Here is a 24,530-nt window from a genome sequence, read left to right as displayed (position 1 = left end):
ATCATGACACGCAGGAGGGCTGAAACAGGAGAAGTACTGGGAGTTTGAGGCTAGCCTTAGCTACATAGTAAATCCCAAGCTAGCCAGAGCTATATATAAAGATTCTGTTTAAACACAGCAACAATATGGGCTGGAGAGATGGCTCAGGGGTTAAGAGCACTGTCTGCTCTTCCAAAGGTCCTGAGTTCAATTCCCAGCAACCACATGGTGGCTCATGACCATGTACAACAAGATCTGCTGCCCTCCTCTAGCATGCAGGCAGAACACTATATTCCTAATAAATAAATAAATTTTGTCCACATTCCTTTCCAAAAGGAATCCTCAGCAGATAAACTGGACTGTCCTCTACAGAAGAAAACACAAGAAAGGACAGCCGGAAGACATTCAAAAGAAAAGAACCCACTGTGCAGTCAAATCCAGCAGGCCGTCACTGGTGCGTCTCTTGCTGATATAATGGCCAAGAGGAACCAGAAGCCAGAAGTTAGGAAAGCTCAGCGAGGGCAGGTTGTCAGGGCTGCCAAGGAAGCAAAAAAGGCTAAGCAGGCAACAAAGAAGACAGCAATGCTGCTGCCGAGGCCCCCAGGAAGGCAGCACCTGAACAAAAGACAGTGAAACCTGTGAAGGTCTCTGCTCCCCGAGTTGGTGGAAGACACTAACTTGGTAGATCAGAGTTTAAAAATAAAGATATTTCTAACTCTTCAAACAAACAAACAAAAAACAGCAATAATAGCTGTAGAGATGGCTCAGCGGTTACGAGCACGGTCTGCTCTTCCAGACGTCCTGAGTTCAATTCCCAGCAACCACATGGTGGCTCACAAAACAGGAACAATAAACAAACAACAAAACCTGGATGTGGTGGTTCATGCTTGTAATTCTAGCGTTCAGGAAGCTGAGGCAGGAGGATTGAGAATTTGAAGTCAGCCTGGCCTATATAGTAAATTCTAGGCTGTGGGCTAGAAAAACCCCATCTCATATCAAGCAAACAAACACGCTTTTAATCCCAACCCTGTGAAGACAGAGGCAGGTGGATTTCTTTGAGTTCAAAGCCGGCCTGGTCTGCATAGGGAGTTCCATTACAGCCACAGCTACGTAACAGAGACAGCCTGCCTCAAAAACAAAACAAAAACAAAAAACCCCAAAGTAATGGCAGGCAGTGGTGGCACACGCCTTTAATCCCAGCACTCAGGAGGCAGAGGCAGGCGGATTGCTGTGAGTTCGAGGCCAGCCTGGTCTACAGAGCGAGTTCCAGGACAGCCAAGGCTACACAGAGAGACCCTGTGTCTAATTCTGTAGGTAGAAGCAGATGTGACGGGTCATGTACAATGCACAGATATTGGAAGGAAGTGAAGGGAAGAACAAGTCAGAGTACCGGAGGCTGGTACCACACAGGCCCCTCCACCTCCACACGGCCCCCCTCCACCTCCACACGGCCCCCTCCACCTCCACACGCCCCCCTCCACCTCCACACGGCCCCCTCCACCTCCACACGGCCCCCCTCCACCTCCACACGGCCCCCTCCACCTCCACACGCCCCCCTCCACCTCCACACGGCCCCCCTCCACCTCCACACAGGCCCCTCCACCTCCACACGGCCCCCCTCCACCTCCACACGGCCCCCTCCACCTCCACACGCCCCCCTCCACCTCCACACGGCCCCCCTCTACCTCCACACGGCCCCCTCCACCTCCACACGCCCCCCTCCACCTCCACACGGCCCCCTCCACCTCCACCTCCACACAGCCCCCTCCACCTCCACACGGCCCCCTCCACCTCCACACGGCTCCCCCTCCACCTCCACCTCCACACGGCCCCCCTCCACCACCACACGGCTCCCCCTCCACCTCCACCTCCACACGGCCCCCCTCCACCTCCACACGGCCCCCCTCCACCTCCACACGGCCCCCTCCACTTCCACACGCCCCCCTCCACCTCCACACGGCCCCCCTCTACCTCCACACGGCCCCCTCCACCTCCACACGCCCCCCTCCACCTCCACACGGCCCCCTCCACCTCCACCTCCACACGGCCCCCTCCACCTCCACACGGCCCCCTCCACCTCCACACGGCTCCCCCTCCACCTCCACACGGCCCCCCTCCACCACCATACGGCTCCCCCTCCACCTCCACACGGCCCCCCTCCACCTCCACACGGCCCCCCTCCACCTCCACACGGCCCCCCTCTACCTCCACACGCCCCCCTCCACCTCCACACGCCCCCCTCCACCTCCACACGGCCCCCCTCCACCACCACACGGCTCCCCCTCCACCTCCACCTCCACACGGCCCCCCTCCACCTCCACACGGCCCCCTTCCACCTCCACACGGCCCCCTCCACCTCCACACGCCCCCCTCCACCTCCACACGGCCCACCTCCACCTCCACACGGCCCCCCTCTACCTCCACACGGCCCCCCTCTACCTCCACACGGCCCCCTCCACCTCCACCTCCACACGGCCCCCTCCACCTCCACACGGGCCACCTCCACCTCCACACGGCCCCCTCCACCTCCACCTCCACACGGCCCCCTCCACCTCCACACGGCCCCCCTCCACCTCCACATGGCCCCCTCCACCTTCACCTCCACACGGCCCACCTCCACCTCCACACGCCCCCCTCCACCTCCACACGGCCCCCCTCCACCTCCACACGGCCCCCCTCCACCTCCACACGGCCCCCCTCCACCTCTACATGGCCGCCCTCCACCTCCACCTCCACACGGCCCCCCTCCACCTCCACCTCCACACGGCCCCCCTCCACCTCACATGGGCCCCCTCCACCTCCACATGGCCACCTCCACCTCCACACGGCCCCCCTCCACCTCCACCTCCACACAGCCCCCCTCCACCTCCACATGGGCCTCCTCCACCTCCACATGGCCACCTCCACCTCCACACGGCCCCCCTCCACCTCCACACGGCCACCTCCACCTCCACACGGCCCCCCTCCACCTCCACACGGCCCCCCTCCACCACCACACGGCTCCCCCTCCACCACCACATGGCTCCCCCTCCACCTCCACACAGCCCCCCTCCACCACCACATGATCTCCAGCCTGCTACTACCACTCTATGGAATGCCATTTTACCTCCAAGAACAGGAGCTGTTTTTCCGTCTATTGGCTGATGCCCTTCCTGTTTCTGGCCTCTCTTGATTTTCTGGTTCTCCTGTCTACTTTCTTGGATTCTCTATAGCTTTCCCAGCTCCTCTTCTGTAGGTTCAATTTTCTTAACAAATATATTTTACTATGAACTTATTAACCGAGAGTACCTCACTTATAACCCAACTAACCTAAATAGGAAAAGAAGATTAAAGATTACAATAACGAAACCGTAAGGATATCAGTTCTGAGGAACTGGTATAATCAGCAGGATTTCTTCTGCTGGAACCTGGAGCAACCAGAACCTGGAACCTCAGCAGAAGCCCAGAGCCCCAAAACCTTCCCTCGAGTGGTTCTCTCTAGGAGCATCTTGAAGTGGAGCGATGAACAGCCAAAACTACCCCAAGTCTCCAAAGGCCCCGCCTCTTGTTTTTGGCTCACATTTATACCTCCTCTCAGCGTTTGTTCAAGGATGTTTTTCAGCTGCTTAATAACCAATCTCCCCCGCATGGTGGTTCAACTTCTAAGGGGATAAATATCACCTGCTCTTTCACAAGTCTCTTTCTCATCCCTCACTTGTGATCTAAACAAAAAACATGTTTATCTCTCCTTCACTCTTCCTTCCACACTCTGACATTTTGCCTTCCATGTGAATTCTGCTTTTTGCTTTAATCACTTTTGGGAGTCCTGCAGTGAGAATTTTGGTGTCTTTAAAAAAATCATAGCTGGGCATGGTGACACACACCTTTTATTCCAGCACTCGGGAGGCAGAGGCAGGTGGATCGCTGTGAGTTCAAGGCCAGTCTGGTCTACAGAGAGAGTCCAGGACAGCCAAGGCTACACAGAGAAACCAAAACCAAAAATAAAAAACAAAACCCAGTTATGTTATGTTATGTTATGTTATGTGATGGTTTTGTTTTAATCCCAGATGTGGGATTTGGGGCTGCTTCAAAGCAGCTGATGATGATATAAGCCTCATGCTCTTGTGCAGGGGTGTGGGTTTTGCCAGCTGCAGATAGTTTATGCAAGTGTGTGATGTTTGGAATTCTGGGAACTTTTCAGAGGGAATAAATGCCAGAGCCCCACACGGGGCCAGAGGTGCTCTGAAGAGAGGTTGCTGCTCCTCCACTGTTGTAGCTATTGCTGCTGCTGCTGCAGAGTTGGATGGTGGCAGTACAGTTGGATGGTGGCTGCACAGTTGGATGGTGGATGCACAGTTGGATGGTGGTTGCACAGTCGGATGGTGGCAGCACAGTTGCATGGTGGCAGCACAGTTGGATGGTGGCAGCACAGTTGATGGCTGCACAGTTGGATGGTGGCTGCACAGTTGGATGGTGGCTGCACAGTTGGATAGTGGCAGCACAGTTGGATGGTGGCAGCACAGTTGGATGGAGGCAGCACAGTTGGATGGTGGCTGCACAGTTGGATGGTGGCTGCACAGTTGGATGGTGGCAGCACAGTTGGATGGTGGCAGCACAGTTGGTGGCTGCACAGTTGGATGGTGGCAGCACAGTTGGTGGCAGCACAGTTGGATGGTGGCAGCACAGTTGGATGGTGGCAGCACAGTTGGTGGCTACATAGTTGGATGGTGGCTGCACAGTTGGATGGGGGCTGCACAGTTGGATGGTGGCTGCACAGTTGGTGGCTACATAGTTGGATGGTGGCTGCACAGTTGGATGGTGGCTGCACAGTTGGATGGGGGCTGCACAGTTGGATGGTGGCAGCACAGTTGGATGGTGGTAGCACAGTTGGATGGGGGCAGCACAGTTGGATGGGGGCTGCACAGTTGGATGGTGGCAGCACAGTTGGATGGTGGCAGCACAGTTGGATGGTGGCTGCACAGTTGGATGGTGGTAGCACAGTTGGATGGGGGCAGCACAGTTGGATGGTGGCTGCACAGTTGGATGGTGGCAGCACAGTTGGATGGTGGCAGCACAGTTGGATGGTGGCTGCACAGTTGGATGGAGGCAGCACAGTTGGATGGGGGCAGCACAGTTGGATGGAGGCAGCACAGTTGGATGGTGGCAGCACAGTTGGATGGTGGCAGCCCTCGATCAGCAAGACGTCACTGAAGGAGCTCCCGCCCCCCTCTCCCCTCTGACTTTCTTTCTTGCCTACCTAGTGCTGGAGGGTTAGAAGGGATTTGGGTGGAGAAGGCTGGTCAGTAGAGGAACTGGATAAAAGCAGCCAAAACCCACTGCCCTCGGGATCTGACCCAAGACCTTGTGTGCTAGGCAAGGTCTCCACTGCTGTGCCACATTCCTGGCCCACTTGGGCCCTCAAGGCCACACCCCTCCGGCTAGGTCTGTTCTCCTAGCCACGTGAGTTCATCTTGGGCATCATTGGTCATTATCTTCCCCAGAATGCCCAAAAAGTACCTCAAGTCCCAGCACAGACTGCCTTTCTCCTTCACCCCTTTAGCTTTCAGCATTCAGCACTCTTATTGCGCCCAGGTTGTGGCCGACAGCACTCTTTCCTGTCCCTTCATTATCTGTCTTCAGCTCTCTCTAACGCTGATCGCTATCCATTGTTTCCAGGGGTTCTTTAGCCCAAGGGTCTCTCTGTTGGTCACCATCTTCCTGCTATTCACTCTCATAATCTACTATAGTCTCTCTCTCTCTCTCTCTCTCTCTCTCTCTCTCTCTCTCTCTCTCTCTCTCTCCCACCCCCCCCCTCTCTCCACAGTCTCTCAAGTGCCTGGCTGGCCTTGCTATACAGAAGAGGGTGACCTTGAACTATTGATTCTCCTGTCTTCCCTCCCGGCACTTCCTCCAAGCGCTGGGCTTACAGGTATGTACCACTACGCATGGTTTTATTGGTGCTGAGGAACTATCCAAGGTCTTCACACATGCTAAGCAACGCAAGGGAGAAAGGATTTGTTGTTCGGGGCGTACAGTCTCCTTTCCTGGTTTTGTTTATTCTTTCTCTACCTTTTTTTCTTAAACAGAGTCTCAGAGACCCTGAGAGTCTCTGGCTTCAGCCTTCTCAGTTCATGTCATAACAAGGCATAAAACTGCGCTTGGGGGGAAGCCAATTCTGAAAGGAGCAGTTCGCTTATGAAACTTTGTTTCTCCAGACAGGGTTTCTCTGTGTTAACAGCCCTGGCTGTCCTTGAACTCACTTTGTAGACCAGGCTGGCCTCGAACTCACAGCGATACGCCTGCCTCTGCCTCCTAAGTGCTGGGATTAAAGGCGTGCGCCACCACTGCCCCGGCTATGAAACATTGATGTCACAAAGAGGCTGCGATCTGTTCACGAGAGCAAGTGAACAGTCAACAGAGCAAGGTGGATAAAGAACTCTTCAGCAATCTCACAGCTTGCAGACAACATATCCTTTCCTACTTTTTCTTCCCCCTGGAATCTGGAGGTTAATTTTGGTTGGGGAAGGAGCCCTTGAAACGTTTTGTTTAACTTCAGTCCACCAGGAAACTAGACCATTTCTCTCTGGTTACAGAGACCGAAAGAAGAAGAAACGCTGAGGAGGGAGAGTGGAAGGCAGGGGCCCGTGGGAGTAAATAGATAAACAGTTTAAGAAGGCCCACGGGCCCCTTCACAGGCGGGTGTAGCACCCACCCTTTGTCCCGGAGTAACTGAAAGAGTAGACTAGGAATAACAAGTGTGAGGAAGGGGAAATATGTGTTTTCAGGGCTTGGGTCTGTGCCTCCTCTCCAGCGTTCAAGTCAGGAAATGCCTCCGTCCCTAAGAAAGTCAAATAGGGATTGAGCAAGAAAGTGGGAAATTCCATGATGACAGAATGCATATTGTTGTTTAGAGGTGTCTGGCTCGAGGGGACAGAGGAGCTGGAACTCATGAGCTTGTCTGGTAGAGATTGGCAAGCATGACATGAAAACACACTGTCAATCATCTGGACCTAATGACCTGTTTAATAGAAATTAAATACATGGAGAAAGGACAAAACCACCCTGAGGGAAGTAATCAGCCCGATCCAGGCAGGCACAGGCTGAGTCAGGCTCTGTTTGTTTGTTTGTTTGTTTGTTTGTTTTCTCAAGACAGAGTCTCTCTGTGTAGCCCTGGTTGTCCTGGGCTCGCTTTGTAGACCAGGCTGGCCTCGAACTCACAGCGATTAGAGGCGTGTGTAACCACGCTTTCGCCCCCCCCCCGCCCCCCGCCATCCACCCACACCCACACCCACACCCCCAACACCCCAGGCTCTTAACTGACTCCAAACCAAGTGTAGATTGTGTCCTATGGATGCCGTCTGTTTCCCAGTCCCGCTAAAGGAAACCACTTTCTGCTTTTTGGTCTCTCACTGTTTTAGCAGGAGATGTTTACCAACACCCAAACTGGGAGAGGATTTTGGGGTTCCCAGGGAAGGCTGTACTCGCTGCTGGAATTAACAGAATGAAAGGGACCCTGAAAAAGGCATCCTAACTCCTTATCTTTCTATCCTATAATAATCCAATCATGAGGGTGACCTCAAGGGGTCAGTAACCCCGCTCAGAGGTTTCAAACAAGGAATTTTATTTAACCTTTCGTATCCTGACAATCAGTCCTCCTCCCCCTGGGCCTTGGAGTGTTTTCCTTTTGGAAGCATGCTTGGAAAGGGAGCGGACGGCTGCCAAGTCCGCACGCATCATCGGCGGCGGCGGGGGCGGGGCCCGCGCGCAGCTTTCTTTTCTCCGCGGCGCCTTCGAGTGGGGACAGGAGCAGCAGCTGGAGTTGGGGGTCTTGGTGCAGGGCCCGGCGCTGAGCGGACCGCGCCGCCTTGGGGAGGCTTGTAAACCAAATGGAAGATGAAGGCGTTGCAGTACCTGCGGCGGCGGCGGCGAGGGCATGGTCAGGCATGGTCAGGCAGGGCCGGGCCTCCTAGCAGGCTGTGCCAAGGGGTCTAGACTTAAGGCTCGGGTGCAGTAAAAAGCAATAAGGTGATGGTGGTAAGGCAGCGGGTGAAAAGAACCTGCTACTAAGCCCGGCACCTGAGGTCGATCCCCAGAAGAAAATAAAGGAGTAACAGAGTCTTTTTAGGAGTAGGGCGGGAAGTTGAGAGATGTACGCGGATCTAAAAGGCTGTCTTGAAGGGTGTCCCGACCAGCGAGGGAGTGGGAGAACAGAGAGGACCGAGACGAAGGGTGTAAGACTGGGGAGAAGATAGTCCCAGGAATATGGAGACATTTTAGGCTGCAGAGTGGATAAACGGCAGGTCAGGAGGGCAATAGCTGGCCACGGGCGGGCCCTTACCATGGCATACAGTTGTCAGCTGCTCTGAGACGGAACGGGGAGCGGAAAGGGTTGGGCTGTGGGGAGCTGGTGCCCCCTCCTGTGGCCACCGCCATGGTCTGATCGTCCATCACACAGCCGTACTCACTGCTCTCAGTGAAGAAAGCTGGCACTCGGAGAGACTGGGGTTTGGGTGGGCCCTCAGACTCTCCCTGGGAGACTCCTTCACCTAGATACATCCCAAGCCCCACCCAAGAAGGGACCGGGGATGCCGGAGAGGTGTTGCCTAAGTCTACGGAGCAGCTGAAGGGAGGTGGAAGGAGCCTTTAGAGACTAGAAGGGCCTGGGTAGGCGAGATTAGCCACCTGCAGTCTGGGTAGAGAGCTCAGCCACGTGTCCTTGAGACCAAAGCCAGAGTTAAAGCCTGCCAAGAGAGGATGACACTGGCGCCCATGGTCTCCTTTTACTTTTCCCCAAACCTCTATCCTTGAGCCCCAGGCTCTTACCAATGACCAGGTCCGGCTTGGGTCCCTGGAGCAGGTGATAGGGCCTGGTGGACACCCTGATTTGCAGGTCCCTTCGCCCTCCCTTCTCTTTAGTCCCAGAGCCCAGCCGAGCGGACACTCCAGAGCTAGGGCGCAGAGACACCTCAGGGCCATCCTGTGGGGGGAAGCCACCGGAAGCCAGGGTAACAGAAGCACAGGACAGACAGATTAAGGTGGGGGGCAGGGGCAGGGGGAGCAGAGGGACCCGCCAGGAGGCTAGCAGAGGCAGGGCTGGAGAGCAGGCAGGTCCCTCTCTTGCTCTTACCCTCTGCATGGTAAAATGCTGCTGGTCACTCTCGGGTGGCAGGCTGTCACCCACAAACTGTAGCTCCAGGGCCACATGGGGGAGAAGGACCAAGAGTTCCTTAGAGACAGAGACTCAGTCAGCTCTGGGTCCCGCCCTGTCCCCCACACCTGTCTTTTCAACGCACACTCTCTGGTTGGGAGACTTACCCAAAACACCATGACGAGGTCAAATTCCTTGCCAGCCTCCACCACGTGGATCTTCAGTGACTGCTTGTTCTGGATGTTGAGCTCAGGGACTGGTGAGAAGCCAACCCGTTAAAGATACAGGTCCCCCTACTGCCAGACCCGTGCCCGCACCCTCCGCTCCTGTCTGCTCTCCTTACAGGACTGGGGCACCAGGTGGGTGATGACGTAATACACAGTCAGTGGGTAGGTGAGAAGCACAGCCATAGGGGAGTCCAGGCTGAGGCCCCGCCACGTGTAGTAGTCCTGCCATGAACCTGGGGAGAGTGTCTTCATGGGGGACCCCCATCCCCTAATAAGCACCTCCCTCTTCTCAGGTGCTCAGTTTTTGTCTGCCACCACCCCCTACACTCCCCCCTCCGGCGCCCCAGGTTTTCTGTCCCAGCTCCTAGTTCTTTCAGGACCCTCCAGCTCACCAAAGAGGCTCCTGGGTGGGTCCAGGGGCACAGGAGGCATCAGGGCAGGTCCGTCCCCCTGAAGAAGCTGGTAAGGATCACCTGGCAGGATGAGGAAAAGCCATGCCTAGGGGCCTGTAAACCTCTAACTGCCTCATCGTCTCCCGCCCCTTCCCAGAAGAGCTGTGCCCCTGGGGTTAGTCTAGGGACAGGGTTATTGGATGGATACATGGAAACAACTCCCTTGAGGTCTGGAAAAGCTTCAAGTCATCCTGATGGTGCGAGTACAGGGTCGGTGTGTGTGTTACATGGGGCCTGGGCCTGGGCCACTCCTCCAGTCTCACAACCTTCCCTCCAGGCTTAAGAGTCCATTCTTGGCAGGAGGCCTCACGTACCATTAAGAAGGCAACTGAGGGACGGTGTGCTGCCCCAGGGGTTCCTGGGGGCACCAGGCCCCGGAACCAGCATGCTCAGCTGGGTCCAATAGCCACGAGTGAGGCCCCGAGAGGCCAGAAACGCTTCCTTGTTAAAGGTTTCGCTGGTTACCTCTGCAGAAGGAGGGGGTGAGGATGGAAAGCTTGGTGGCTAGGCCCCCAGGGCTCTGCCTGCCACCTGCTAACTCTGAGGACTCTACCTTTGGGCCTGGCTCTACCTAGGGAGGGAATGCTCATTTCTGAGCGCCTAGCATATTTCAGCTCTCCTACAGAAGAGAGAGGTTTTTGTTTTGAGACAGGGTCTCATTGCTGCTTGGGCCGGCTTTACGCTGTGTGGCAGAGTGTGGCTCTGAACACCCGGCCCTCCTTGGCTCTACCTTCCAAGTGCTGGGATTAAGGAACACCCCATGGGGCCAGCCCTTGTGAGACAAAATCTCACGTAGCACAGGGTGGCCCTCCTGCCTCAGCCTCCCAAATGCTGAGAAAGCGCTAACCATGCCCGGCTTAAGTGATATGTTTGAGATTATGTGATTGGATGGTGATTGCAGTGGGAAGAGAGTATTTCAATCGATGGCACTAAAGGCCCTAAATCTCTGTCAGGGACCTGGTCATTCCCCTCTTCTGCTCAGGCACTCTCCCTAACCCTGAGCTGCAAACATGCAGTGCCCAGCTCTTACTCCAGGGATGTAGACTTCAACCAAACACTTAGCCCCCCTCCCTCCCCCCAGCGGTGGGTCTGGCCTCAAAGGCCTGGTTCAGGGTCCCCTCCCTGCTCCCTTGACCTCCTTCCCTTCCGTACCTGCCGTAAAAGTGAAAGGCAGACTTGCCAGCTCTCCTGCTCGCTCCATGAAGGCTGCAAGCCTCGGGCACCAAAATCGGTGGCTCACATCATCGGGGCATCGGCGCCAATCCGCCTGGAGGCAAGGCTCTCCACAGTACAAGACAGCACTGCATTGGGGGCTGGGTGACACCGGGGTCATAGGAACCTGGTGTTAGTCTTCATAGGCCCTGTCGGCTGTACAGCTGCCCGGATGCCATTCAGCCTGTTTGTATTGCCCCCTTTAACTAACAGTCCATAACTTGGTTGGTTGGTTGGTTGGTTGTTGGTTTTTTGAGACAGGGTTTCCCTGTGTAGCCTTGGCTGTCCTAGACTCACTTTGTAGACCAGGCTGGCCTTGAACTCACAGTGATCCACCTGCCTCTGTCTCCCGAGTGCTGGGATTAAAGGCGTGTACCACCACACCCAGCTTGTTTTTTTTTTTTTAAACCCTTCTTCCCCCCCTGCTCCCCACTCTGTCTGCTGCAGCCCTCCCTGGCCTGGCTTGCTGTTCTACTTGGTTGGGCCAACTGCAAGGGTCCTTCCCTTTGACCCCAGCCTTGTGGGTACTCACCAGGGTGTCAATTTCACTTCAAAGCTGTGCTTGTGACAAACATGGCAAGTTCTAGCCCGGAGGGAGGCAAAAGTAAAGCCTGGCCGAGGACCCCACGTTCGCATTGGAGTCTTCGCTAACTTTACTCCCAGCCTCGGGACCAGGCTCTCCAGCTCTCTGCGTGGAGATCAAGGCGGCATCAGGCTGACTGGTCTCAGGAGCTCAGGTCACCCTCCCACGCCCTCAGACCAGATATCACTACCGATGCAGGTGGGCGTCTCCTACAGTAAGCTGCCGGGGCTTTCGGGGGTCCCCAGAGCCCATGGGGCAGGCCATGCTATGACAAAGGAGAGCATAGGCGCGAGGAGCCAGGTTCTCAGGCCCTGGGCTCTGGCCCACACTCCCCTGCGCGCCATCCATTAGCAGATCAATGCCCAAGATGGTGCCGTGCTCATCTGTCACCAGCAAAAGGCAGGAGAGGTGCAGGGGGGCAGCCTCTGTGGGGAGAGAGCAGGGAGCAGACAGTCAGCCAAATGTACCAAATTTAGACGCCTTGAGGGGGCAGAGAAGTGACCTCAATGAGTAGAAAGGACTAGATGAAAGAGGCGTTTCCTCACTGGAAGGGGGCAGCGGCTGCGAAGGCTGGAATGTAAGAAATGCAGGAAATTTAACAAAAGTTGGATTCACTTCATTTAGACTTATTCTTATTTTACGTGTATGGGTATTTTCTCCAAGGGTGTCTGTACATCACACGCCTGCAGAGGCCAGAGGAGCGCGTTATACCCCCTTGGAAATGGAGGTACAGAAGACAGTTAGTGCCATGTGGCCTCTGGGAATTGAACCTGGAATTTCTGGAAGAGCAGTCAGTGCTCTTAACCTCTGAGCCATCTCTCCAGCCCCAGACACTGTTTTTGTTTATTTGTTTGTTTAGGTTTGGTTTTTTGAGACAGGGTTTCTCTGTGTAGCCTTGGCTGTCCTGGACTCTTTGTGGACCAGGCTGGCCTCGAACTCACAGCGATCTGCTTCTGCCTTTCTGACTGCTGGGATTAAAGGCAGTCACCAGTGTGCCCATGCTTTTAATTTCAGCAGAGGCGGAGGCAGAGGCAGGCGGATCTCTGTGAGTTCAAGGCCAGCCTGGTCTACAAAGTGAGTCCAGGACAGGCAGGGATGTTACACAGAGAAACCCTGTCTTGAAACAAACAAACACAACCCCCCCTCCCCAAAACAAAACAAAACAGTCTAAACAAACAAACACTTTGTGGTAGAAGAGAACAGCTCTGGCATCCGAATTGCATAAAGGCCACCAGTTTGTGACTCCTACTTGGGTTTTAGGTGACATGGGAGGAGTTCAGAAAGGTGTCTGTACAAGGAACAGGACAGGGTCATCCTGGCTTCTTACCGCTCTTCCGCCCTTTCCTCTTTTCAGGTGGGCGGTCCTCCTCTCCTCGCTCCTCTCTGCAGCCATCATCACAGCTTGCCTCCTGCCGGGGCACCTCTGGCTCGGTGCGAGGCTTTTCTTGGGGGAGTTCCTTGCTCGAAGGGGCTGGCTCTGCACCTTCCTGCGGTTCCGCCTTCTCTGGGCCTGAGCTCTCCGCTCCACGCTCTTCATCTTCCTCCCCATCCCCTTCTTCTCCATCCTCCAGGCTTACAAAGCTTACGTAGGGGCTCAGGTCTCTCAGGCGGAGCGGAGGCTCATCTCCCAGCAGCCGGGACGCCCCTAGGCCTGGCCCAGGGCCTTGCTCTGCACCTTGCCCCAGGCTGATGCCCACACTACGGTTTGGTAAGACGTGGAGCACCCAGAGGGCAGGGTCCTGAGGCAGCCTCCTTATCTGAGCCTCCAGTTGACGCCATCGGCCCTCGAGGCTGGTCCCCATAGTCCCCCTCTCTGCCACGAACTTGCGGAACCAGCCAAAGAGAAGAGCAGCGAAATCAAGGAACTCGTCTCGGTATCCAGACACGAACTCCATGTCTTCAGACCCGCAGGGCCTGGACCCAGACTAAGCAGAGAGGGATGTGTGATAACGATGAGGACCAAGGTAGTGGTGGGGGTTTAGGCTGGGTCACGAAAGCGAGAAGAGTGTGGCTTTGAGGTAAAATGTACAGACGTGTATTAGGAGCCGAAAACAGCGTTTGCAGGGATGAGGATGGAGCGAGGCTATGTAAAGGAGGTATTTAGGGGAAAAGGGATGAAATCGTACCTGGACTGCAAAACTCAATGGCTCAAGTCCTAAACTGAGATTTGGATTAAGGGAAGACATGAGGTAAAGTTAACCCTGTGAGAAATAGAGGTGGGTGTAAAACTGAGGCAACTCTTGGGTGTGGATCGGTTTGGTGTGAGCCCCAGTAAAACCCGCCCGCTATCCGGCCCACCCTCTCCTCCGGTACCTGCAGCCGCCACCACTTTTCGAAGGTAAATACCTCGCGCTGGGGGACCGTCGTGACGTCAGGGCTGCCCGAGCCTACTGCTCATAACTTGAGTGGCACGCTTAGGGTGTCTGGCTGAAGCCAGTACGTGCGCAACCCACAAGCCTGGTGACTCACTGGGCTGTTTCACCTTGGACATGTCACTGGATCCCACGGTGACCCACCAGGGAAGTGAAAGCATCTTAGAGCGGGAGGGAGGATCTAGATGATCATCCACTTTACAAACCAGCAGACAGACGACGGGCGAGCGCCCAAGAGGACTGAAATCCCGGAACCCAACAGAGTCATTCTTCCGGGGCCGCTGCTTGCCCACTCGGATTCCTCTGGCTCTACAGCCCCAACTTTCGGTTTTGTCAGATGTTCTTGGCTGCCCCTACAGGGCGGCTCGCCAGGGAGTCTGGAGTCGGGTGAAGGAGCTCCGCCTTTCGAGGTAGGGGGTTCCCCGATGTGGAAGCTGGGCGCAGCACGGGCTCCCCAGTACTGACCAGACGGTCGGTTCGGGGCGGCACGCGGGGAAGGAGGGCACCACCACCTCGCGCCCCCTCCCCGCCTGAGCTTAGCACGGGATTGGCGCCTCCTCAGAACCTCAGGCGAAGCGAAGAATCAAAAGCATCATAGAACTGGCTGGATGTCGGCTGGGTGGCCAGGTGCCGCGGAGCTCCGCAGAGCCCGGAGATGAAGTGGGCCTTCAGAGCCCCGCCCCGTGTGTTCTTTCTCTTCTTGCTGGCGCTGCTGATCCTGCCAGGTTAGTTGGGTGGAGGGATTGGGACCCGATGGAGGGGCAGTAGGTGCAAGGGATTAAGAATTCAGCCCAGAGAGAGCCCCTACACTTTTAAATGCCAGCAATAGGGAGGCAGAGGCAGGTGGATCTCTGTAAGTTAGTTCGAGGCCAGCCTGGTCTACAAAGTAAGTCCAGGACAGCACAGGGTGCAGAGAGAAACCCTGTCTCAACCCGCCCCCCCCCCCCAAATCAGCCCAGGGCTGTCAAAGGTGGCAGCTGTCTGAGGATAGACTGGAACTGGGGACATCTGGGCCTAGACGGTATTACACTGGGGTGGGACGAAGGTCTAGGGCTTAGGGGAGGCTGAGTCAGAGGCCCAAGAGCAGATCCTCAGTCTGAGAACACAGGCTGATCCCTTTCTCTTTTAGGTGATGGGAACCAGGGCAGTGTCACTGGAAGTTGTTTCTGTGAGAGAATTATTTCTGATAGGCAGATAACGCCTCGGATCCTGGCTGAGATCCGGAAACAGCTGAAAGCAGTCAATCACTGTTTCTTCTTCGTCAGGTACTGTCCCCTGCCCTCCCTGGGGAGCCTGGGGTCTGGTGGGCAGCCTAGCTTCTTCCCGGTTTCACTCACCTGGGGATTCCCAGCCCTAGTGGGGCTCGCCTTGGGTGACTTCACACCTTTGGAATGAGGAAAGGTAGGGAAGGGAAGGAGTGGTCACGTAAGATTGATCCTCTTGCAGGTTTCAGTTGCAGTCCGTGAGTGTGTGTGGGGAAAGCAAAGCACAGTGGGCCCGTGACCTGGTGAGCTGCTTTGCACGGAAGGGTAAGAGCCTTTTCTATCCTGCAGTGGGCCACCAGGGTGCAGGCTGCCATCTTACAGTTGCCTTTGCCTCTGCCACCCAGTGCCTTTCCTGTTAAATCCTTTTAGCTCTGGCTGATGTACTTTCACTTGAGTCTGTGTACTCCTGTTATCCTTGACTGGCATCCCCTGCTCTTGGCCAATTTGTTCTATCACATAGGCTATTACTTAATATTTCACTATTATAATAAACTATACTCAAGATTAGTCATGCTAAATACGTGCTCTGCCACTGACCTATCTCCCCGAGTTTTAAACACTTTTAGACAGGGTGTGGCTAAGTTGACCAGGACAGTCTTGACTGCTATCCCCCTGCCTCAACCTCTCTAGTAGTAGGGACTACAGGACTCTACCACCAGCTTGGCTTTCACTACTGTATTTTAATTGAAATCACTGGAAGATGCTGTTCTAGTTCTAATGCCGAATGACGAAAACAAATAAGTTGAAAGAATTCATCTACACACCTTTTTTTGGGGGGGGGTAGTTTAGAGACAGGGTCTCTCTGTGTAGCCGTGGCTGTCCTGTACTCGCTTTGTAGACCAGGCTGACCTCGAACTTAGAGAGCCCCCTGCCTCTGCCTCTCGAGTGCTGGGATTAAGGCATGTGCTACCATGCCCGGCTCCGAATCTCTGGTCTACCAGCCTGGTCTACATAGAGAATTTCAGGACAGCCAGGTCTAAGCCTGGAGATTCTATCTGAAAAACAAAACAAAAAGTTGAAAGAATTCTACCGTGAACAACCTCTAAATACATCTTCTAGAGTCTACAATATTTTCTAAAGTTTTTTTTAATAAGACATATTTGTTATTTATACAGTATTTCGCTTGCATATATACCTTAAAGCCAGAAGGCGGCACCAGATCTCATTATAGATGGTTGTGAGCTACCACCTGGTTGCTGGGAATTGAACTCAGGACTTTTGGAAGAGCAGCCAATGCTCTTAACCTCTGAGCCATCTCTCCAGCCCGAGATTCTGCAATATTTTATTTACAGTTGTTTTTTGTTTTGTTTTTTTGGGTTTCTTTTTGACTCAGGGTTTCTTTGTAACAGCTCTAGCTGTCTTGGAACTTGCTCCATAGACCAGGACAGCCTCGAACTCACAGAGATCCAGATTCCTCTGCCTCTTGAGTGCTGGAGTTAAAGGGCTGCACCACCTCCATGCCATTCTGAGTTCAGTATTTTATTGTTCTTTTTTTTCATTCAAGGTAAACAAACAAACAAACAACTCAATTAAATGAATAAATCTTAGGTATGCATAAGCCCATCTTTAAACAAATGACTTAAGAGCTTGCTTTCAGCAACAGTGTCTCTTCCCTGTGCAGACTGTGATCTTCTGAAAGAGACCATACGGGCAGTGTATGGTGACACACACCTTTAGTCCCAGCACGTAGGAGGGAGAGCAGGCATTTTGGAGGCCAGCCTGGTCTACAGAGCTAGTTCTAGGATGGCCAAGGTTATAAAAAAACAAAAACAACAACAACAAAAGCCCTGTCCCTAAAAAAAACAACAAAAAGCTGGAAATGTTCTTCACTAGTGACCTGGTGTCAAAGGTGGCCGCAGTGCTCAGTCTACAGAGACCTACAGCTCCCTTCAATCCTCCCAGACACCCTGGGCCTTGTAACATGAGTCTCAGAGCAGCTGCGGGTGGGGGTAAAGTTCACCTAGGGTCCAATGCAGCTTAATATACCTGTGTGTCCCATGACTGCATCTCGTGGTTTGTGAGCTTCTGCCCCTGTCTTCTTCCTCCCCCTCCCTCCTGACCCCCCCTTTCAGCTGCCCTGTCCCAACTCTCTTTTTGCACAATGCTGGGGAACGAATCCAGGGCCTCAGCTCATACATGCTAGGCAAGAACTCTGTGGCTGAGTGGCACACACGGCTGTGTGACTCCTCTGGGTGCTCCCCCTGCCCTTCCCTCTGGTGGGGTCAGAACGCGATGCCCAGATGAGGGATTTCAGCAGCTGACAGACCCAGCAAAGCTAACCACTCTGACTCCCCCCTGGCCATATGGGACTCTATGACTTACCACACCTGAACCACCTTCGTGCTGAAGTCATCCTGGCCAGGGCTTGCAGGCCAAAAGGGATCTGGCAGAGCCTTGCTTTACCCTGGGGTGGAGCTGGGGTATTTAGTCTGTGCTACACCCCAGCCCCTCCCTTGTTCAGACCACTAATCAGGGCCTTTCTGCCCACTCGTGTACAATTGTCCATCCCTTGTCCACAGCCTCTCCTCAGCACAGTATAACCCTCCCTGTACTTTCTTGCTGAAGGTTCCTGTCCGGTAAAACTGTGACTGAAATGGGGGGGGGCAGGGAGGAATGACAGATAGGTGGGGAAGGCGCTTCAGCAGCTGTTCCGCTCTGGTAGCTGATGCTTTGTTTGCTTTCTCTCTAGAGTGTGGAAATGGTCACAGGAAGAGCTTCCACCACCAGGAGCGTTTGCCTCAGGCCAGCACCCGGGTCCCTGAGCCCACAGACGGGACAGCTCCAGACACAAGCACCCCTGCACAGGCTCTGAGTACCCAGCCACCCCCTCTTCCATCTGGAACACCGTCCTGGAACGAAGAGCTCACCCACTACCCTGACACCACCACTCTCACTTCCAGCTACGGTCTGCAGGCCAGACCTGAGGCCAAGGCAAATGCGAAACAGAAAGAGGACACAGGGCAAGAAAGCCCAGGAGCTGAGGCTGGCACGACAGTCTCGGTGGTTGTGCTGTCCCTCCTGGCCACTGTCCTCCTCCTCACTGTAGTCCTGGTCTGTGTGTTTTGCAACAGGAGGCAAGTGACACGGCAGAGATCTGCAGGTAAACGGGACTCCCAGACCCCACCTCCAGGGACCTAGAATCTTCCTGCCAAGGGCCCTGCCCTGATAGCTGGTGACCTCACAGAGGCACACGGACAGCAAGGCGGTCAGCACGATGGGCGGTGAGGGACGGGTTGGCCAGAATGTCCTAGGTCTTCAGGTTAATCACTGTCTAGGAATGGGTTCCCCAATCCAGCTCATGTCCTGCCTCAAACCTCCTTCATCTCGGGGTTCACCTACCAACTTCTCTATCCTTTCCAGATTTCCAGCTCTTTTATAAACCCGTGAACCAAGACCCCGGTGCCTAAAGCAAGAATGGAAGCCTAGGGCTGGAGAGATGGCTCTTCCAAAGGTCCTGAGTTCAATTCCCAGAAACCACATGGTGGCTCACAACCATCTATAATGTGATCCGATGCCCTCTTCTGGCCTGTAGGTGTATGTGGAGGCAGAGCACTGTATGCATAATAAAAAAAAAAAAAAATTAAAAAAAAAAAAAAAAAAAGGAAGCCTGTGAGCGATGACTTGGGCGAGGGAAACAGGGTGGCAGGCCGGGCTCCATCAGAGACCTGACTCCTAGCACATGCTTTACCCTGATGTAATCCAGGACATCACTGAATTATCCTCTGCCTCTGCCTCCTAGGTTTTGGGATTAGAGAAACATGCTACCACATCTGCCTAATTTACTTTAATAAACAGTATATATGTTTTCAGGTTTTTGTTTTGTTTAGCCAGGATCTTATTTAGTCCATGCCTGCCTCCACTTCCATAGTGCTGGGACTACACACCTACTGAACTTTTTTTTTTTTTGGGACAGGGTTTCACTATTCAGCCCTGGCAGTCTTGGAGCTGACTGTAAACTGGTCTTGAACTCATAAAGATCTGCCTGCCTCTGCAATGTTGGGATTAAAGGATTGCCCTTGGGAAACACTTTTTTTTTTTTTTTCTGAGACAGGGTCTCTCTGTGTATCCCTGACTGTCCTACACTCACTTTGTAGTGAGTCTGGTCTCAAACTCAGTGATCCACCTGCCTCTGCCTCCTGAGTACTGGGATTAAAGGCGTGTGGTACCACATCTGCCTTGGAAAACAGTCTTAACAATTAATAACATGGGGCTGGAGAGATGGCTCAGAAGTTAAGAGCACTGGCTGTTCTTCCAGAGCACCTGGGTTCAATTCCCGACACCCACATGACCGTCTGTAACTCCAGTTCCAGAGGACCCAACACCCTCACACAGACATACACACAGGCAAAACATAATGCACATAAAATAAAAAATAAATCCTAAAAATATCCCCAATAGCCGGGCGTGGTGGTACACGCCTTTAATCCCAGCACTTGGGAGGCAGAGGCAGGTAGATCGCTGTGAGTTGAGGCCAGCCTGGTCTACAGAGTGAGTCTAGGACAGCCAGGGCTACACACAGAGAAACCTTGTCTCAAAAAACGAAACAAAACAGCACACACAAAAAAAACCCCAATAGCATATCAGTGGCCCCACTCACTGCCCTGAGTCCTCTCCCCTGCCTCTAATACAACGTAAGGCTTCAAAATGTGAGGTTTTAGACGTGTGGCCGAGGCCCAGCGCCTGTCTCACGTGTGGTCTAGACGTGCGGCCGAGGCCCAGCGCCTGTCTCACGTGTGGCCTAGACGTGCGGCCGAGGCCCAGCGCCTGTCTCACGTGTGGCCTAGACGTGCGGCCGAGGCCCAGCGCCTGTCTCACGTGTGGTCTAGACGTGCAGCCGAGGCCCAGCGCCTGTCTCACGTGTGGTCTAGACGTGCGGCCGAGGCCCAGCGCCTGTCTCACGTGTGGTCTAGACGTGCGGCCGAGGCCCAGCGCCTGTCTCGCACATGTGTGGGGTTCTAGGCTCAACCCTCCTATGAACCCATCTGCTTTTCATATCATCTAACAATAAACTGGACAAATTCTATGCTTTTAACTATAATACTAAAAATTACTTTTTGCATTATTGCCTGAGGGCTGGAGAGAGCAGGCGGCAGGTTGGGGCCGATGTTCTTGCAGAGGACTTGTGTGGTGGACCACAGCCTCCTGTAACTCCCGCGATTCCTGAGGGTTCTACAGCCTTCCCTGACCTCCACAGGTACCAGGTACACACACGGTGCACATACAACAGCAAACCTTATTCACACACACACACACACACACACACACACACACAGAAGTCTAGAAAAAAAAAGTTGTTTCTTTAGAATTACTGAATTCCACAGGCTCTGGGCCTTTGTCCCCTCAGAACTGCTGCTGGTGGCCCCTTCTGGTCTCACGCCCACGTTGAGAACCTAGGTTTCCTCACTCTCCCTGGTCACCAGCCGCTATGCTGACGATGTATGGACGGCTCACTTCCTCACACACCCCAGAGAGAGAGAGTCTGATCTTTATAAAAAAACAAAGTTACAGCTTTTATTACTAAAACACTTAGTTCCTGTTTTGTTCCTTATGACAAGGAACTAAGTTCTCTTTTTGAAGGAGGGTCTCGATATGTATTTAGCCCAAGTTGGTCTCAAACTACAGCAATCCTCCCACCGCCACTTAACCAGGCGCTAGGGCTACAGGTGTGAGCCACCATGCCATGCTTATAAGAATACATGTCACTCGGGAGGCAGAGGCAGGCGGATCGATGTGAGTTCAAGGCCAGCCTGGTCTACAAAGCAAGTCCAGGACAGCCAAGATAACATAGAGAAACTTTGTCTCAAAAAACAAAAACAATATATATATATATATATATATATTTTATTTTTATTTATTTATTTATTTAAAGAGACAGTTTCCTTGTGTAGCCTTGGCTGTCCTGGACTCACTTTGTAGATCAGGCTGGCCTCGAACTCACAGAGATGGGATTACAGTCATGCCTGCCTGGCTGAATACATTCATTTTTATTGGACGTTTTTATTCTCCTGGAACCGTAGGGCAGGGTACGCTTGAGGAAGTGGGTTGGACAGCTGACCTCTGACCCGTCTGATCCTGTGTAGAGGAAAACAGGGCCGTCTTGCTGGAAGAGCCAGAACTGATCAGTGCGTGGGCCTGGGCTTAGATTCTCCAGTTCTCCTTCGCGGCGGTCCTAGTCCGCTCTGACCCGCAGGGCGCGTTTGTGACACTCTGCTCCCCGTCCTACTGGTCTCTGGGTTCTGTCCCCGGGTGCAGGCCGCACTCTGTGTCTTCCTGACTTAGTTTTCCAGCATCTGCTCACAGGCTCGTGCTACATGACTGATCTTGAGGCGGGCATAGTCTACTCGCTTGAGTGCCATCTGGCAATCCTTCCTGTGTGAGTAGCTGGAACCCTCGTGCGGCTGCCCTGTGGCCACCTGCAGGACAGTTAGATCATCAGCGGGGCGGTGCCTCTCCTGACCGCCCCGCCACCCCGCAGTACCTCTCTGGGCTCATTTCTTTCCTGAGTTTCGCTTACTTCAGCTGTTCCGTAACTCAGTGACCTAAGGCAAACGACTTACAACCCGTGTGTGACCCTCCTCTGTGAAACGGGGATGGCAGAGGATACTCCCTCGAGTTGTGGGGTAAAACACTGCAGGGTGCCCAGCACACCACACTCGTTAGTAAACACCGGTGGCCACAGGAAGGACTTTGGAAGCTGCTTAGTGCTGTCCCCTTTCTGCCCCCCCCCCCCCCCCCCCCCCCCGCATATAGGGCCTCACACAGGACGTCAGGCCAAGTTTCTATGAACAAAGGTCAGTAGCTTCAGTTTTATTTATTTTTTGTTCAGTCCTGGGGCCTCCTTACGGCAGACAGGTGCTCTAACAGGGAACTCCCAGCCCTCTTTTTTTTTTTTTTTTTTAACTGGGTCTAAATTGCCCAGACAGGTTTTGAACTTGTGATCCTCCGCGCTCAGCCTCTAAGAGTGGCTGAGATTACATGCCTGTGCCACCTGGTCTGACTAGGCACTCTTTACCCTGGCCCGGTTCATCCTTTGCTTCTCAAAGGAACTAAACCAGCCCTGAGATGAAAGCGCTTACCGCGGCGTACCCCTGCTGAAGCTCAGGGTACCCCTAAGGCTAGGGCGGTGACGGATGGGAGAGCTGGGGTCCCCGCCCCGCACCTCCTAGGCACAACCCACCTGGGTGAGGTAGCGGATCTGGGCCGACAGCTCCGCCTCCACATGCTGCACAGAAGCGGTGAAGGCTGCCGCCTGCCGGTCGAGGAGCCGCTCGTTGGTTTTTTCCTTGGACAGCTCCAGGATCGCCGTTCCTGCCAGGGCGGGGGAGAGGGCGGTGTGAGGCCGAGGCCCGAGGCTTAGCGCCGCCCTAAGGCAAGCGCCCAGAGTCCCGCCCCAGCCGCGCGCGCGGAGGAGCCCCGGGGCCGGCCCTGTCTCCCCGCCGAACCTGCGTTCTGGAGGATGGCGCCGATTTCGCGCTCGATGTCCTCCAGGGCGTGCAGCCGCTCGTTCGCCAGGCTGTAGGTAGCCATCGGTCCCATGGAAAGCCCCGCAGGCCGTCTTCTGCGAGCTGGGGCTGCAAGGCCCGGAAATGCCTCTGTTAACGGTGTGCGCCTGCGCGGCGGCCACGGCGGCGAGCACTACAACTCCCAGGATGCTCAGGGCGGCCTTCCTTCTCCCGGTTCACCTGGTCACCCAGGCCAGGTCGAGGGTTTGGAAAGAGGGTGTCACTGTAGACCGGGCTTGCCCTGACTCACGGAGATCCTCCTGGTGTAAATGGTCTGCCAGGAAGGAAGGTACTCTATAAATATAGAGACACTTGAATGTCTTCAGTCTGACAATCAGACTGTTGAAACAATGGACCCCAGAGAAGTGAGGAAAGGCTGAGAGAAAGAAAGGGGACCAAGCCGCGGGGGCGGGGGTGGCGGGGGAGAGGTAACTTGTCTTCCAGAAAGAGATCCCACACAGTTCTAACAACTTGTCAGGCCACTTTGCAGAATGACACTGAAGCCTGGATAATGACAGTCGGTGCTGGGTGTGACCTTGAGGGAGGCTGCTTAGATGTGGTCTCTCAACCCTAATCTTTGGTCCTGTGTTTAAACCTTGACGTTACTTCAGGACCCTGAAGACTGACTTGAGGGTTTTACTGGATTGCTTTGACCCTCTTCCTAGTGTGGCCACGTTGAGTAAGTCTCCTTTCTTTGACTTTTCCACTTTTAATTTGACTCTTTTAATTAGCTTATTGAAGAAGGTTGGTCAAACATGGTTTGGGCACGTTTGCCCCCACCCCCACCAAGTTGAGTAACACTGCCTCTGCCTCCCTAATACTGGGATTAAATTTATGAGCCACCACTGAAACAGCCCTGTGGCCCAAAGCCATTCAGACCTGTCCAATTTAATTGGCACTGTCTGGTGGGCTTATTGAATTTATAAGAATTTATTAGGGCCAGGCGTGGTTTCATATGCCTTAGTCCCAGCACTTGGGAAGCAGAGGCAGGCAGATCTCTGTGAGTCTGAGGCCAGCCTGGTCTACAGAGAAACCCTGCCTCGAAAAACCAAAAATAAAATATGAAAATAAAAATAAATATAATAATAATAATAAAAGAATGTATCGGGTGTTGGCCCTGTGCCAGGTGACGATGGTGGGAGTTTAAGTGTGTTCCTCCACGCTGGATAGTCATCGGCCCTCCCAAGGAAAGCTTGACTCGGCCTGTTAAGCTGTTCTTCCTAAGGCTTCTTCCTGATCCAGAGCCCAGCTGGTTCTCAGTACCTGGCTCCTCCCTCTGCCTTTCCCTCTCTGATTATCAGTTAGGTGCTAGGCTCTACAGATATAAAGATAAATAAGATGTACTCTCACTTAGTAGTGTTTTGTTAGCACATTCAGAGGGCATTGTTTGTTTTTGGCTTTTTTTTTTTAAGATTTATTTATTATGTATACAGTGCTCTGGCTGCATGAACACCTGCAGGCCAGAAGAGGGCATCAGATCACATTATAGATGGTTGTGAACCACCATGTGGTTGCTGGGAATTGAACTCAGGACCTCTGAAAGAGCAGTCGGTGCCCTTAACCTCTGAGCCATCTCTCCAGCCCCTGTTTTTGGCTTTTCAAGACAAGGTTTCTCTGTGTAGCCCTGGCTGTCATGGAACTGCCTTTGTAGACCAGGCTGGCCTTGAGCTTACAAAGATTTGCCTGCCTCTGCCTCCCAAGCTGAAGGTGTTGAGTATGGGTGTTCTGCCTGCCTGTGTGTCTGTGCACAGTGTGCATGGGTCATCCATGGACTTTAGAGAGGGTGTTGGAGTCTCTAGAACTGGAGTTAA

General features: G+C 53.9%; 3 protein-coding genes across 3 annotated transcripts; 1 reads left to right on the top strand and 2 right to left on the bottom strand.

Moving 5' to 3' along the window:
• Positions 1 to 7,614: 7,614 nt before the first annotated feature.
• Zmynd15 (zinc finger MYND-type containing 15) lies at positions 7,615 to 13,868 on the bottom strand. Its single transcript, XM_051167599.1, has 14 exons — positions 13,707 to 13,868; positions 12,908 to 13,505; positions 11,771 to 12,005; positions 11,530 to 11,685; positions 10,938 to 11,098; positions 10,100 to 10,252; positions 9,726 to 9,806; positions 9,450 to 9,566; positions 9,274 to 9,362; positions 9,086 to 9,184; positions 8,782 to 8,935; positions 8,641 to 8,699; positions 8,297 to 8,457; positions 7,615 to 7,869 (listed from the first exon to the last, which is right to left on the bottom strand). The coding sequence occupies exons 1-14, from the start codon at positions 13,764 to 13,766 to the stop codon at positions 7,692 to 7,694; spliced, it is 2,301 nt and encodes a 766-aa protein (XP_051023556.1). The 5' UTR covers positions 13,767 to 13,868; the 3' UTR covers positions 7,615 to 7,691.
• Positions 13,869 to 14,565: 697 nt separating this feature from the next.
• Positions 14,566 to 18,624, top strand: Cxcl16 (C-X-C motif chemokine ligand 16). Its single transcript, XM_051167298.1, has 5 exons — positions 14,566 to 14,677; positions 15,082 to 15,217; positions 15,399 to 15,481; positions 17,907 to 18,317; positions 18,578 to 18,624. The coding sequence occupies exons 1-5, from the start codon at positions 14,608 to 14,610 to the stop codon at positions 18,622 to 18,624; spliced, it is 747 nt and encodes a 248-aa protein (XP_051023255.1). The 5' UTR covers positions 14,566 to 14,607.
• Positions 18,625 to 21,421: 2,797 nt separating this feature from the next.
• Positions 21,422 to 22,824, bottom strand: Med11 (mediator complex subunit 11). Its single transcript, XM_051167630.1, has 3 exons — positions 22,660 to 22,824; positions 22,395 to 22,525; positions 21,422 to 21,630 (listed from the first exon to the last, which is right to left on the bottom strand). The coding sequence occupies exons 1-3, from the start codon at positions 22,751 to 22,753 to the stop codon at positions 21,493 to 21,495; spliced, it is 363 nt and encodes a 120-aa protein (XP_051023587.1). The 5' UTR covers positions 22,754 to 22,824; the 3' UTR covers positions 21,422 to 21,492.
• Between the last annotated feature and the right edge of the window lie 1,706 nt (positions 22,825 to 24,530).

This window comes from Acomys russatus, chromosome 25, assembly GCF_903995435.1.
Source record: "Acomys russatus chromosome 25, mAcoRus1.1, whole genome shotgun sequence".
Taxonomy (NCBI): Eukaryota; Metazoa; Chordata; class Mammalia; order Rodentia; family Muridae; genus Acomys; species Acomys russatus.
Note: the sequence above shows the minus strand (reverse complement) of the source record. Positions and strands in the feature narration are given on the sequence as shown.

Excerpts from the sequence above, each read along its gene's own strand:
- Zmynd15 (XM_051167599.1), bottom strand. The coding sequence starts at position 13,766 with ATGTCTTCCCTTAATCCAAATCTCAGTTTAGGACTTGAGCCATTGAGT. Across the intron at positions 10,253-10,937 it reads GCCTTTCACTTTTACGGCAG|AGGTAACCAGCGAAACCTTT; the intron begins GTACGGAAGGGA and ends CTCCTTCTGCAG. Across the intron at positions 8,936-9,085 it reads AGCATTTTACCATGCAGAGG|GATGGCCCTGAGGTGTCTCT; the intron begins GTAAGAGCAAGA and ends TTCCCCCCACAG.
- Cxcl16 (XM_051167298.1), top strand. The coding sequence starts at position 14,608 with ATGAAGTGGGCCTTCAGAGCCCCGCCCCGTGTGTTCTTTCTCTTCTTG. Across the intron at positions 15,218-15,398 it reads CACTGTTTCTTCTTCGTCAG|GTTTCAGTTGCAGTCCGTGA; the intron begins GTACTGTCCCCT and ends ATCCTCTTGCAG. Across the intron at positions 15,482-17,906 it reads GAGCTGCTTTGCACGGAAGG|AGTGTGGAAATGGTCACAGG; the intron begins GTAAGAGCCTTT and ends CTTTCTCTCTAG.
- Med11 (XM_051167630.1), bottom strand. The coding sequence starts at position 22,753 with ATGGGACCGATGGCTACCTACAGCCTGGCGAACGAGCGGCTGCACGCC. Across the intron at positions 22,526-22,659 it reads CGCCATCCTCCAGAACGCAG|GAACGGCGATCCTGGAGCTG; the intron begins GTTCGGCGGGGA and ends CCGCCCTGGCAG. Across the intron at positions 21,631-22,394 it reads AGATCCGCTACCTCACCCAG|GTGGCCACAGGGCAGCCGCA; the intron begins GTGGGTTGTGCC and ends ACTGTCCTGCAG.